Source organism: Ovis aries, chromosome 4 (genome assembly GCF_016772045.2).
Source record: "Ovis aries strain OAR_USU_Benz2616 breed Rambouillet chromosome 4, ARS-UI_Ramb_v3.0, whole genome shotgun sequence".
NCBI lineage: Eukaryota > Metazoa > Chordata > Mammalia > Artiodactyla > Bovidae > Ovis > Ovis aries.
In genome coordinates, this window is record NC_056057.1 from 46,356,582 (window position 1) to 46,373,021 (window position 16,440).

General features: G+C 34.9%; 1 protein-coding gene across 2 annotated transcripts in view; it reads right to left on the reverse strand.

The window, feature by feature from the left end:
* RELN (reelin) overlaps positions 1-16,440 on the reverse strand; it is a 536,122-nt gene that overhangs the window by 198,783 nt on the left and 320,899 nt on the right. For both annotated transcript variants that reach the window (XM_004007831.5, NM_001306121.1), the window contains 1 exon segment: positions 2,997-3,148. In XM_004007831.5, the coding sequence (XP_004007880.2) occupies positions 2,997-3,148 (152 nt within the window).

Sequence of the window (16,440 nt, forward strand, 5' to 3'; positions counted from 1 at the left end):
TAAACCAACTTTTTCACTCTCCTCTTTCACTTTCATCAAGAGGCTTTTTAGTTCTTCTTCACTTTCTGCCATAAGGGTGGTGTCATCTGCATATCTGAGGTTGATTCCAGCTTGTGCTTCTTCCAGCCCAGCATTTCTCATGATGTACTCTGCATATAAGTTAAATAAGCAGGGTGACAATATACAGCCTTGATGTACTCCTTTTCCTATTTGGAACCAGTCTGTTGTTCCATGTCCAGTTCTGAGTGTTGCTTCCTGACCTGCATACAGGTTTCTCAAGAGGCAGGTCAGGTGGTCTGGTATTCCCATCTCATTCAGAATTTTCCACAGTTTATTGTGATCCACACAGTCAAAGGCTCTGGCATAGTTAATAAAGCAGAAAGAGATGTTTCTCTGGAACTCTCTTGCTTTTTCCATGATCCAGCGGATGTTGGCAATTTGATCTCTGGTTCCTCTGCCTTTTCTAAAACCAGCTTGAACATCAGGGAGTTCACGGTTCATGTATTGCTGAAGCCTGGCTTGGAGAAGTTTGAGCATTACTTTACTAGTGTGTGAGATGAGTGCAATTGTGTGGTAGTTTGAGCATTCTTTGGCACTGCCTTTCTTTGGGATTGGAATGAACACTGACCTTTTCTAGTTCTGCGGCCACTGCTGAGCTTTCCAAATTTGCTGGCATATTGAGTGCAGCACTTTCACAGCATCATCTTTCAGGATTTGAAATAGCTCAACTGGAATTCCATCACCTCCACTAGCTTTGTTTGTAGTGACCCCCCAATAAATTTGGCAACCCTATCCTACTTGGTATTCTATCTTCTAATTTCTGATTGTTTCAGTCTTTCCTTCACTCTATGCCAGAATTACATTTCTAAAACAAAGATGAGAATATTTTATAGAACTGACAGAAATTATCTGACAGCTCCATGTTGCCTAGAGTAAGAGAATCCAAATTCTTCAGTATGGTATTAAAGTCAGTCACTTCTCTGGCTTCAGTTTAGGATTCTAGTTCCAATTTATATCTTTCCTTTCAACTATACTGGGAAAATCAGCCAGCACTAAACACGTCATGTACCTTTATATTTGTGCTTTTGCTCAAAATGCTGGCTTAGCTTAAACCTTAAAGGCCCAGTTCAAATACCATCTATCTCACAAAGCTTTATCCTAATCTCATCTCCATGGCAATATCCAGATCTTCCTTTGCACTTCTGTAACATTTTCATTCCACTACAGCCCAACTGAATCTTTTTCATAGTTAGATGTTATTTGTGGACAAGAACTCAAAGTAATTTTTATACACAAAAAAACAAAAATACATTGAGTCTTAATTATTTATTAGACACCATTTGAGGACTTTGCAACTCACTGATCAGCAACTCTGTGATTTAGGTGGCATTATTTTCTCTAGCTGTACTCTCCATGTATGCTAGCTCAGTGTTCTACGTTCAATAGGAATTCATTAAATTTTTTAATTGAATGGAGAGCTTTTATTTGGGATAATGCACTTTGGGCCCATTCAAGTGAATGTTTTCCTCAGAGTCAATGTAATTTAATTAATTCATTAATAATCTGCTTTGTCCTAGAAAGAATTAAAGATAACTTGATCTGTTATATACAGATGACATCTCTTATACAAAGGCAGTGTACTGGGTTGATTTACCATAATTTACTATGAAAAAATGAAGAATTAAAAAATATTATGTAAAAAATAAAAATATGAAAAAGGGAAAATATTTAAGTTAGACTGGCATATTAAATGTTTATTATAATTTGCTGGATGGGGAGTGGTTCTTAACATTTCCCAGGAATCAGTCTTAATAAACTGAAAGCTTGTTTGAATTCTAATTATTTAAAGGAAATTAATTTATTAAATTCTTAAAATTTCTTTCTAAAAAAGAAAAATTAAAATTTATTCTCTTTAAAATTTTAAAAAAATTAAGAAACTGAGGTCTGGGTCTTTATACGATTCATTTCAGAGTCAAGGTGAGGATATCTTTATGGCAGGAAGATTACATTATTATGGTTTATATCCACAACATCTTTGTAATCAAATGGATCATTACTGAAAATGAGGTAGCATCACACAGGCAATGTATCTGCCAACATGATACAACTGGAAGTCTGCTTTGCCACTCTAAGCTGTAGGAAGTGAGGAATGTGAGAAATAATGGCCAGTGCAGAAGCCTAGACTTGGGAGGCTTGTTTGTCCTGATGAACTGACATCTTTGCTGGTAAGGTCAAAGGTAAACAATGTTTATTTCCTGTTTCACTTCCAGGTGTGGCCTGTGCTTTTCCAGTCATTTAACAAAGAAGGCATGTGACACCTACTCACATTTTTGGAACAACATCCAGTGAGAGTATGTAGCTGTGGCTCTTGCTGACAAAAATGATAAATTTGAGAGGACACACATTTCAACCCCTAATTCCTCCTTGGGTATTTTTCTAAATTTTTAACTATTTATTTGCTCTGCAATCATCTGAAGAAAAATAACACTTTAAAAGTACTTTTTTTCTGTGCTTACCACCATATTATAAAGTAGAGAATATTATTAAAGTATTAAAAAGTATTATTAATTGCTTCTTTCTTAGCTTCCCACAACAAAACAGTTATGCAGTGATGAGATAACCATTTAAAACAAATGATTCACTTGTTTGACTGTATTTTGGAGAGGCTAGAGGCTCTGGACAAAAGAGTTACTTTGTTCTTAGCTTCTCTCTCATTGTCTTTTCAGCTATGACCACTGCAGTAGACGTGGAAAGAAGGTTTTAAGGCATTTTGTCTTTAGGTATAGCCATGTAAGAACAAGACTAGCTTCTGTTCAGGATGGTTCCAGCAGGGCTGGTGTGAGGCAGATGTGAGCACCAATTTTGCCCAACCAGTAGTACTTATAGTTCATGAATTTTTATAGTGTAGACAACAAACAACCTACTTCCTCAGGAATAGGTGATGGTCTAGAATTTGCCCTATTTTGAACAATAAAATTGGTTCAAAATGTACTTACCCATAACAAAGTAAAACCTCAGGTTCCCGTAACCAGTAGTGTCCAGGTAAGGGGTACATATTTTCCTCTCTCCATCTTTGAGGAAGACCATTGATAAACCTGATTCTATTGTTCCACATTCTGTACCAATGACAGCTCCCACAATGTCCCACCTTTAAAAAAATGACAAACACTAACAGTTAGAATATTAAGTCAAAGCTTTACAGAGTATAACATTTTATTTTTAATGAGGAATATTTACTTAGTAATAAATAATTCTGAAATAAAGATGTGGTATCTCCAATTTTCTTGAAGAGATCTCTAGTCTCCCTTTCTATTACCTCTATCTCTTTGCATTGTTCATTTAAGAAGGTCTTATCTTTCCTTGCTACTCTCTGGAACTCTGCATTCAGCTGGACCAGAAAGAAGGCTTAGCACTGAAGAATTGATGCTTCTGAACTATGGTGCTGGAGAACACTCTTGAGAGTTCCTTGGACACAAGGAGATCAAACCAGTCAATCCTAAGGAAGATCAAACCAGTCAATCCTAAGGAAAATCAACCCTGAATATTCATTGGAAGGTCTGGTGCTGAAGCTGAAGCTCCAATACTTCGGCCACCTGATGTGAAGAGCAGACTCACAAGACCCTGATGCTGGGAAAGATTGAAGGCAAAGGAGAAGAGGGCAGCGGAGGATGAGATGGTTAGACAGCATCACCAACTCAGCGGACATGAATTTGAGCACATTTTGGGAGATAGTGGAGGACAGAGGAGCCTGGTGTGCTGCAGTCCATGGGGTCGCAAAGAGTTGGACATGACTTAGCAACTGAACAACAACAACAAAGATGTGGCACTACAGGTTTTAGGTAATGAAAATGAAAGGGATAGTGTTAGTCGGTCAGTCATGTCAGACTGTCATGTCAGAAGCCCGTCAAGCTTCTCTTTCCATGGGATTTTCCAGGTAAGAATACTGGAGTGGGTTGCCATTTCCTTCTCCAGGGTATCTTCCTGACCTAGGGATCAAGCCCAGGTCTCCGGCATTGCAGGCTGATTCTTTACTACTGAGCCACCAGGGAAGCTCCTAAACAAAGTTCTAAACACATTCTTTTCACTATTACAGTTTTTCTGTGGAGAAAAATTTGATCAATGCAATGTATAGCGTGACTTCCCCAGTGGCTCCGTGGTAGGGAATCTGCCTGCAATGCAGGAGCTCTAGGAGTCACGGGTTCGATCCCTGGCTTGAAAGATCCCCTGAAGGAGGCCATGGCAACCCACTCCAGTATTCTTGCCTGGAGAATCCCAGGGACAGAGAAGCCTGGTGAATACAGTCCAAAGGTAGCAAAGAGTCAGACACAACTGAAGCCAACTAAGCATGCATGATATGTATAGTGTATCTGCTACATAATAGCCTTTATCCTCAACACACTTAAACAGTTGAGATTGGGGATCGGTTTTGAACTAAGGAAACAGGAAATCATAAAAGATAGTACCATAATATTATAAATACTTGTATGGTATTTTGCACATTAAAAATAGTTATCGAATGAAAAGTCAACCTGGCAAAAGTCTAGCAAGTTTTCAGAAAGGGGATGAGATTTAAATATGCAGAAAAGAATAAAAATATTTACTATTTAAAAACTCTTGTATCTCCTTAGTATTTATCTCTGCTCATGTCTAATTTGGTCATTGCTTTTCACGCAACTAACTTGTCTACAGAAGAAACTGGGATGCACAGACATAAGTGGCTTACCTAAGGCCAACTGCCTGTTTGGTTCTGAAATCGAGATAGATATTCTGTTTCTTAGTTCACTGTTATTTTAGTAGCTGCAGTTCTAAGAAGGGTACCGTGCCAGGACAATTATGTTGAACCGTTTGAGACCAAAATGTTTAGAAAATGTTAATTTTTGTTTTCTTTGTATTTTAACAGATTATATCAATCATTTAAGGAAAAGCAGCTCCTAATAGTACTGCTGCTGCTGCTGCTAAGTCACTTCAGTCATGTCCAACTCTGTGCGACCCCATAGATGGCAGCCCACCAGGCTCCCCCATCCCTGGGATTCTCCAGGCAAGAATACTGGAGTAGGTTGCCATTTCCTTCTCCACCTAATAGTACTAGACTACTGTAAATACCAGGAACCTCTCTCCACTCACACAAGAAAATTTCACACTGGTTCATTGGTCTTTTACCTGCTCCATTTATCCCAATTAAGCCACTCAGTCTACTGATCCACAAAGCAAGTTAAGGTTATAAATGATGCATATGATGACTCCTTTTAGGCATCCATCTGCTTTAGAGTATTTTCAAAATGAAAGATTAAATTGGAAAAGATGGAATTGTCACAGATTAAAAGAACGTTTTATTCAAGTGAGAAATGAGATTAGCAGTCTTTTTCTCTTAATTATTAGTTGTAACTAAGTAACTCTTTTAATCTAAATGAATCGTTTTCATGACTTCTACCACAGACAGGGTTATATGAGACATGATTTATATTATCTCTTTTTAATCTTTTTTAAAACATATTCCATTTTATTCCAATTTTCATTTCTCCCAATATATTTGAAGATAACAAAAGTGAGGTTATTTTCCTTAAAATAAATATATTACATATATATGCGATAAAATAAATAAATACAAAGATATATACAAATATATATTACAATAAAAGGAAATAGAAAATTTAGTCAGCTTCGAAGAGGAAAGTGGGGAGAAATCTGAAAAGTCACTTTGTAAAAGTCTCACTGCTTTGAATAAATTAACTTTCACTAATTAAAAATTCAGTAGGAGCTTCTTATGGCACAAGCTCATTCTTTCATGAATTTGTATAAACACTGGCTCGAGCTTAGTTGGAGGCAAAGTATCCTTCAGGGGGTCTCAGAGCTGAATCAACTACTGAGGGACCTGACAGACACCTGCCCGGACTTCAGAATCCCTCTCTGTCAGGTTGCAAAGTGTAGTCTATTCCAATTACAAAAATGGCATGGTCTCTGACTCTCTTAATATAATAACTACATGAAGTAAAATTATGACATAACCAAATCTTTTTTGTTTTCTGTTACAATTTAACTTTTTATGAACTATTACAAATTTGATTGTCAATATGTTTATGGGCATGAAAATGCCATTTGAATCAAGAGATGTTAGTATTTCAGAGATTTTGTACTGATGTTCTTTCTGCAAAGAATATTCTTGCCCAGCCAGCATGGCTGACTCCTTAATCTCCTTTAGATATTTATGATGATGTCACTGACTCAATGAAGTCCTCCTCAGACATCTAAAATTACAACCTCCAATACACCTATACGTGACACTCCTCCCAATCTGCTTTAATTTTCTCATTAAGAAATATATAAAATCCAAATTATACTATAATATAAAAACAGTATAAATTATAAGACATATCCTGTTTGCTAAATAGTCTCATTTAACATACTGCATTTTTCATTTACATATCTTGTTCATAAACATAACTAAATCTTTGAGTCCAGCAGTGGTATTTACAGAGCTCTATAGTTTTAGCAATATCTTGGATGGTACTGCAATTTCCCTGAAAAGGAGTGTTACTTCTCTACAGTTTAAATTGTTTTCCCCAAGGAAATGTGGTTCTTTGTGAACTGCATTTGAAGGAATGTCTGCCTAAAGGGAAGAACTCTCTACAACATAGCAATTTATATTTATTCTTTGATGGCTAATTCTACAAAAAAATCCCTTACATTATTTATTATAAATACATTGGTATCTATTATTTATAATAGAATGGGGCAAAGTTGGAATATGCAAAAAAAATTTAATAATCAATAAAATGCCTTAAGGCAACTTTGTTCCTTAGAGGTAGAAGGGCAAAGTAATATTTAATTTATATTTTAGTGTATGTCCTTCTACTTTTTGTATCAAAAAGAGAATTCTTTTTGTAAGCAAAACTAATTTAAAGAAGTTTTTTTTTAAACCGGAAAGCTGGTGATCTTCCCTATTAGCTGCTTTGGAAGGCTTTGAGAATATAATTACATTTTAATCAGCTCACACTTAAATAGTTTTAAGAATGATACAAAAGTATAACTGATTCATTTTGTTGTTCACCTGTAACTAACACAATATTATAAATCAGCAGTACCCCAATAAAAATTAAAATAAGAATGATATGGAGTAAAACTTAAAAGTTCTCACCAAAAAAAACACAAAAGTGAGATGATAGATATGCTAGTTAACTAGATTTTATAATGTTTATGTATATCAAATCAACATGATGGACACTTCAAATATCTTACAACTTTATATGTCAACTGTATCTCAATAAAGCTGAAATTAAAAATACCATTTTCATGATGCATATTCTTCAAAGGCCAATCTAGCAGTAATTATCAAAATGAAAATTACATATATACATATATATATATAGGTATATATCTGATTCTCTATTTTCTTTTTTCTTCTTTTAGGAATTTCTCTTTCAGAAATACTTTAACAAGTATACAAAAAATCTATCACAATATTCTTTGACTATCAACAGAGGTCCAGATAGATAAACTGGTACAGTGCTTTTCTGAAATAATGATATATATTCACTGACTAGAAGAGACATTCATAATATATTGTTAAGTTTTTAAAAATCAAGTTTAATAAGGAAAATGTGACCCTAGAGAGTATTTTTGTTTGGTCACAGAAAAATTTCTGAATGAATATATACCAGAAAACATGTCTACATTTTAACAGTGAAGAGTGGGATTCACATTGGGAGACTTTTACTTTTTACTTTACACATTTCTTTTCTTTTGCAAAAGGAAAATCACTTTCAGAAAAAGGAAGAAAAACATTTCATTTATATGTGTTAGAATTCAGAATGAAAAGTTAAATTATTTCATCATAGATTGATGAAAATACTAAGAATATGAACACAGGAAACAGAGGTCTTATATTTTAAACACCTTTCCCCTCTCCCTACAAATATTGGTACAAAAGCCTCTAAAAGGTAGTGGAACTTTTCACATGATCTATGAAGATCTGTTTTATTATATTTTCCAGAATATATTAAACCACCTAAAGTTGATGACTTTAGGCTTGAACTAAAATATAGAATAGAGCCTGGCTATAAAAGCCTCCATTTACCAGATTCATAACATTTTTTTTATCTACTAGAAATTCTCTGAGACTGAGTAAGTTCATTACATCCATAAGGTCTCTATTTGGGATGAATTCTTTGATATTTAATAAGGAATGTGCCATAGGTAAAGATTCTTCCACATTCATTTATATTCATGAGGCTTATCTCTAGCATAAGTCCTGTGAGGTCTAGCAAGGTGTATACTTTGACTAAAGGCTTCTCCACCTTCATTGCATTTATAGGTTTTTCCTCCAGCATGACAGCTTAGGTGAAGGTAAAGGATGAGTTCTCTTTGAAGGCTTTCCTGTATGAACTGCATTTAAAAATTCTTTTCTTCAATTGGTTCTGCTATATTTCACTCAAATTCAATTTTGTCTTAGGTTTTTATTACATGCATTATTTTTATTTACACTCTTGTTGGAATAACATTAATAAAGAGTATTGGTTTCAGAATGGTAGAAAACACTCAGCTTCCTCACCAATAAAACAGAAATATGACCTAGACTGAGTATGTTTAGAGAAAAAGATGTATCGCCTGGCATATTACAGTTTCAAATAATGTTAGTTTCCTTTTCTCCCCACCCCCACTGCCCTGTAAAATGTAGTGCTATTTTTGTTTTAAAATAAGTCAAAGTGGTAATTCAAATGAAATTCTAAATTACAATGAGTATTTTTTCATATTAGAATTAGCAGAGCAGCAATCTTGCACAAAGTTACAGTACAACATGCAAAATGTAATTGCTTAATCAATTTAAGCAAGGAGATACTCAGCTGAAAGAAAACTGTACTTTCGATCAGTGGGTCTTTCGTACAGTCCAAGATTTGGGCTACAAACCTATCTGGGCATTTAAATTTATTACTTATGTGATCTAAATGGTCAAGTGGTTTTGCTTTAATAATAATGAATGTGCCTCTTAAAAAAAAAAAAAAGGAGACCCACTTAATACAATGTTAACTCAAGACTGTCAATCTGTCCTTGATTCACTTATCCTGAATTGTAAAGCTTAAATAAAATCCCTCTGGAGCATTATAAGCATCTTGTGAAAAGGATCCTAACCCAGAGGTAACATAATTCTTCTGGGTAGGATAGAGGGAAGAATTTGTAGAAAATAGCAAGAAGACGCTCAAACTGTTCTGAAGAGTTTTAAATAGTTTTAAGACCAATTTTTAATAAAAGCATCAACTGACATGGAAGGGGCTATAATGGAGATTGTTCTTGTTGGCCTATACGTAGTTTAGGTTTTCAAGGATATATGTAACATTCTTTGGGATTATCTCCCCAGAAGGGGAAGCCAATATAAATTTGTTTTATTAAGTTTATATTGCCTTTTTCTTGGCTTTATTCCAGTGAATAGCACTGAAATTTAAGAAAGACATTTTGAAAGACATTTTGAAGTTTAAAAGACAGTTGCAGGTATGACCCACTTTTCTAAGCAATGACATTAAAAAATATAACTAATACGTTGTATTCTGGTCTCTCTACAGTAAATTCCTGATCAGAGACTAAGTTACGGCTGACCTGAGGAAAACATTTTCTGTGCTCAATTTTTTTCTGTAATCTTTGATGAGATGTTTTAAAATGTATTTCTTGAAATAATTTCTTCAGAACAAATTTATAAAGCAATTCTCTTAATAGGGCGTGGGTGGTGGCAGAATGGCAGTCTTAAGACTGGAGGTTGGAGGGAACTGGGAATAGTCAGTTCAGCAGTTGAGACACTATTCTTTCTGTTTGCCCTCTGGCATCCCTTCTATGTCTTGCTAGTGTTTTGGAATTCTGGGTATTTCATCTATTTTCTATGATGATAGCTATATTCTCCTTATTAGAAAACTGGAAGACAAAACAATTAATATTTTACTATATTTCTAATATTTTATATGTGTATTTCAACATGGTCATGAAAATATTACACAGATGGTTTTGAATTTTGCCTTTTTTCATTTACATTAATAATATATACTTTCTCCAGATTATTATTAACTCTTTAAAAATGGGTTATATAATATTTTATTATATATGCCAAACTAGTCATTATTTTGTTGTCATACTTCAAAATATATCACTAAATATATTATTTATCATAATTTATGGGGCTGAGGAATTAAATTCTCAATTTTCTAATGCTCCTAGATGTGTTCTATTAATCGATAACCCCGAGCTATGTTTCTTGAGGTATCAGAGTTCTGCTTTTCCTTCATATAAACTCCTAAATATTCAGGAGTGCCTTGTGGTCAGTGTGCAGCAGGTGAACTACTGAAGAAAGACTATGGAGAATAACTGAACACTTCAGTGCCAGCAGCCTCTTGTAACACCGCTACAGAAAAATCCTATCGTGGTCTAATGTTGTTCCAAGCTGTGAGGAATTAAGATTCAAATTTCATTCTCTTTTTTCTGTGACTTCAGTAAGGAGAGTCCTTTCTTGAAGAGGAAGACAGTTGCTGTATTCTGGATGCTCACATGGACAGCTAGTTTGGAGGGGGAAGAGGTTATTCAAGAATGGCAGTGCCAAAAGTAAAAATAAAAATGTGCTGCAAATTAAACAAGGAATTCCAGAACAATTTTGGCATACCTAATCATATGAACTTATATTTTATTATTTGAAAATTTACTGTTTATGTTTTAAAATAGAAAAACAATTTGCTTAAATAGAAAGCAATGTTAGAACCCACATCAAAAGCAAACCTGAACAAATAAGAAGTCTTTTAACAGCTTGAAACAAGTTTACTCTGATCCATTTTAGCAATTCCATGGTTTCAAAATATATCCAATTATCATTTTAACTAATATTGTCTTTCTTAAAATGACCTCCCATTAGTTTACTTAGAGAATCTCACTTAGGTTTTATTGGACTATTTAATTTTGTTTGTATTTCTTTTATATCTTATTAGTTTCTATGAGTATAATTTTTCTTTGAGTACCACTTTGGTCATATCCTATTACCAACAGTAATCACAGATGGAACAGCAACCAATTTTTAATTTTTTTTGATTGCTTGTTATGTGTCATGCACAGTGGAAAGTGCTCTTCATATATTATTGCATAAAATATTCCTTTTTAGTCCTTTTATTGCTTAAATCTGAATTCTATTTTATATGGTTTGAATCTGCTATTAATATGCCTCCTCGCTTCTTTTGTTGCATTTATCTGGTATATTAGTTTTTTTCATTAACTTTTAACTTCTTATGTTATTCTAGTTTAAGTCTTTCATAAATAGCAGATATATAGCTGATTTTTAAAAACTTACTATGAAAATCTCACTTAATAAATGAACATAACTCATTCAAGTTTATTGTGCACTGATATATTTAGATTGAAAAAGTGAAAGTGTTAATTGCTCAGTCATGTCTGACTCTTGGTGATCTCATGGACTGTAGCCCACCAGGCTCCCCTGTCCATAGAATTCTCACTCAAAGTAAGAATACTAGAGTGGGTAGCCATTCTCCTCTCCGGGGGATCTTAGACTGGTTCATGCCAAACTGTTTTCTATTTACTCTGTTTTTTGTTTATTTTTCTGTCATTTTCCTGGCATTTGTGGACTAAGTTCTCTTTATTCTGTTAAGCTAATGCTTTAGAAGTTATGTAGCCTATATATGGCTAACATAATTTCTTTAACACACCTATTTACCCTTAAAGCTTTCTACTAACATTAAGAGTTACCCAAGACCTATATTCTCACTCCAGGCAAGTAAAGAATATTGGCAGTATTTAAGTTCCTTTTTCTCTTCTTGTCAGTTCCCCTTTCTACCTTTCATAATGAGGTCATCTGGGCTTTAACTACACATTTTGATTTAAATATTTTAATAATTTTTTTTCAGTCTGAACTACAAGCTTTCCTTTTTCCTTGCTCACTACTCTTTCTGAATCTATCATATTTCTCTTGGATTAACTTCTATGGGTACATCTTCTGGTAATTCTTTCCATGTTCAGGAGTAGTAAACTTTCTGAACTCTTGTGTTTGAAAAGCTTTTTATTTTTCTCCAATACTTGAATCATATTTGTCTGAAGGAGAACGTAATGTTCCAAATAATCCTCTCTCAGAACACTAAGATAACTGCTTCATTTTTTAAAACTTATGCTTAGTGTTACCAAGGAAAGCACAATGAAACTCATCTAAAGATTTAAGATTTCCACTTTCAACTGTGTTCTAAAGTTTCTACCTTATGGTCTAGGACCGGATATTTTTCCATCCATCTTGCAAAACATTTTCATTCATAGGAACTATGTCCCTTCTTTCTTCTTTTTTAAGTTTCAGGAACCTTTCTTCTATTTTTATTTTTTAATATTTCATTCCACATATTCCCTCTGACCCTTCCTCCTTTAGGAATTCCTATTATTTCTAATGTTAGAAATGCTATTCTTCCCCCATACTTTATAGTATAGTATACACACTATACAATAATCCTAAATTTTGGAAACACTTCAAAACTCAAAATTCCAGCTCACTTATTTGTTCTTTACCTATGCCGAACATCCGCTGGATCATCAAAAAAGCAAGAGAGTTCCAGAAAAACATCTATTTCTGCTTTATTGACTATGCCAAAGCCTTTGAATGTGTGGATCACAAAAACTGGAAAATTCTGAAAGAGATGGAAATACAGACCACCTGACCTGCCTCTTGAGAAACCTATATGCAGGTCAGGAAGCAACAGTTAGAACTGGACACGGAATGACAATGGTTCCAAATAGGAAAAGGAGTACGTCAAGGCTGTATACTGTCACCCTGCTTATTTAACGTCTATGCAGAGTACATCATGAGAAACACTGGGCTGGATGAAGCACAAGCTGGAATCAAGATTGCCAGAAGAAATAACAATAACCTCAGATATGCAGATGACACCACCCTTATGGCAGAAAGTGAAGAGGAACTAAAAGCCTCTTGATGAAAGTGAAAGAGGAGAGTGAAAAAGGTGGCTTAAAGCTCAACATTCAGAAAATGAAGATTATGGCATTGGGTCCCATCACTTCATAGGAAATAGATGGGGAAACAGTGGAAGCAGTGTCAGACTTTGATTTTTGGGGGCTCCAAAATCACTGCAGATGGTGATTGCAGCCATGAAATTAAAAGACGGTTACTCCTTGGAAGAAAAGTTATGACCAACCTAGATAGCATATTCAAAAGCAGAGACATTGCTTTGCCAACAAAGGTCCATCTAGTCAACGCTATTGTTTTTCCAGTGGTCATGTATGGATGCGAGAGTTGGACTGTGAAGAAAGCTGAGTGCCAAAGAATTGATGCTTTTGAACTGTGGTGTTGGAAAAGACTCTTGAGAGTCCCTTGGACTGCAAGGAGATCCAACCAGTCCATTCTGAAGGAGATCAGTCCTGGGTATACTTTGGAAGGAATGATGCTAAAGCTGAAACTCCAGTACTTTGGCCAGCTCATGTGAAGAGTTGACTCATTGGAGAACTTTGATGCTAGGAGGGATTAGGGGCAGGAGGAGAAGGGGACGACAGAGGATGAGATGGTTGGATGGCATCACTGACTCGATGGACGTGAGTCTGAGTGAACTTCAGGAGTTGGTGATGGACAGGGAGGCCTGGCGTGTTGTGATTCATGGGGTCGCAAAGAGTTGGACACGACTGAGTGACTAAACTGAGCTGAACTGAACGGATGCTCATATTCAGGGGAAAAATCCATTAAATTTGTTTCAACAATCATATATTTTCATTTTTCACATCTCTATTTTTTTCTTCATAAAATCTGTTTTAACTTAACAAATACAGTACACTTTCTTATCTCTCTGAGGCCATTAACTATAATTATAAAATCTCCATTTGTTTACTCTGATACTTCTGTTTTCTCAGTTCTTAGCTGTCTAGTTTGATTAATTATTTTTATGGAGTAGATTTTCCTCAGATTTGATGATTCCAGATCATTGGCTCAGATTTGTATCCGCCATTCACCCTTAGTTTTGGTGTAAAAAATGCCCACCAATGAGAGCCGATGTGCTCTTGGGTGGGGAGTACCATGGGGATCCCTGAGGTTTCCAGTCACCTGGCATTGTCCTGCTTCTCCATTCCAAGTGTTCACATTCACTGCTTGCTCCTAAGGGCAGAAGTACCTGCACAGAAGTTGAATGCAGTGAGAGACTCACCTATTTAGCAATCTCCACAGCAGGACGTCAGAGCCCCATCTGATTCCTCTTTCATTCCGTACCTATACCTTTTTTAGTGCCTCATTCAATATGTATTTTAAGTTATAGTTTTCTCCTTTAATCAGATCTGTTTTTTTTTCCCTCATTTTTTGTAACACTCCTAATTCCTGGCTCAATTAGGGCACACTTTTTTCTTTCAGAGTGTCATTACAGATTCATTTGCTCATTTTCTATAATTTCGAAGGATTTGGGGCAGTTGTGGAAGACTAGAGTATGCTCTCTTGATTCAATAGTCTGATATTCAATTACTCAGCCATAAAAAAAGAAATAATGCCATGTGCAGTAATATGGATGGACCTGGATCTAGAGATTATTATACTAAGTGAAGCAAGTCAGACAGAGAAAGACAAGTATCATATAATATTCTTTACATGTAAAATATGGGCTTCCCTGGTGGCTCAGAGGTTAAAGCATCTGCCTGCAATGCGGGAGACCAGGTTTTGATCCCTGGATGGGGAAGATCCCCTGGAGAAAGAAATAGCAATGCACTCCAGTATTCTTGCCTGGAGAATCCCATGGATGGAGGAGCCTGGTAGGCTACCGTTCACGGGGTCACAAAGAGTCGGACATGACTGACACATGTATAATATAAAAAAGTGATACAAATGAACCTATTTACAAAACAGAAATAGACTCACAGACATAGATAAACCTATGATTACCAAAGAAGAAAGGCAGGGAGGGATAAATCAGGAGTTTGAGATTAGCAAATACAAACTATTATATATAGAATAAACAGTAAGGTCCCACTGTATAGTACAGGGAACTATTTTCAATATCTTATAGTAATCCTGTAATGGAAAAGAATCTGAAAAAAGAATATATATATATACATATATATCATATATATAGCACACATATATGATATATCTATCTATGTATATATATATCTGAATCATGTTGCTATATACCTGAACCTAACACAACATTATAAATTAATTATACTTCAAAACACAGCTTAACATTCACTACATTGTGGAGGTTCTCCAACATGAATACTTCAGCGAAGGCAATAAAACAGATAGTTTGAAAAGTTATCTGAATAGCTAAAAACATGCATGACAAGTATACAAATTCCATATTTTAGTAATGTGTTTCTCTACAAAGTCCCCTCCCACCTGAAGACATCTTCAGCTAGGTGAGATACTGTAGTTGCTAATTAAATGATGTGTTTATAAGGTTAAGCCAAAGTTCACAAAGGCTCACATAAATTATCAGTTTATCTATTAAAGTTTCTATCTTGCTGAAGTAACAGATCTGTCTTCTCTAAAAAATAAAAAAATAAACTTTAAAATCCCACTTAAAATAAACCTATCTACATACAGCTTTGTGATGTGAAAGGCAAACAATTTTTGCATCTTTGTGATCTGAGATCAAATAGTTTCATTCAAATGGTACGGAAACAGGAATATTTGGAAACTGGGTTCCAAAAAAAGTCATAATGACTGTGGATACTTTTTCTTGCTTGAATTCATGTGAAATGTTTTGAAGATATTATTAGAGAGGATTGCATATTCTATTTTTTCTTTCATAATTCTTATGGGAGAAAAAACATAGTTAAAAGAGATGAAAATATTATATACATATTAATAATTTATTTTTGTGTGTGTTAAAAGAAAGTGACCTCAAAGTGTCAGGATTCAATCAATTCAATTGGTCACTCTTGAATACTGTGGGAATTGAACACCTATGTTTCATGTCTGTTTCAGCAGTGAGCTTATGATGATAAATTGTCTGTGTGGGTGGTGAGGGGAAGAACGAGACAAATATTCAGTAAATCTGGCTCAAAAAACACATCAAGAATTTCACTACCAAGATCCTAATCTGTTTTTCTTTGTCAGTTCTTACCCTAGGTAAAAATGCTTCACATTAATTTGATTGTGACAGGATATCTTCACTGGAGTTTTGATTAAGAATTAACAACAACAGCATTCTCTCCTAGATCAATAAAGCAGCATTCAGGAGTGAGTAGGTATGGAGAAGGTATATACACATACACACATTCACATACAACATTACAGATTAAATCAGCAATTTATCACCATCCCAAAACAAAGAAAGTACTAGATTCTCTCATTATCCTTTTATATCTTTTTTTATAATATAAGGGCAACATGGATAACTGGTTCACCAGATAAGAGTACAAATGAAGTAGTTCTGAGAGGGGGCAGTATGGCCTGATATCCTAGGGGAAAAGCTACAACAAAGCTAAGGTGTG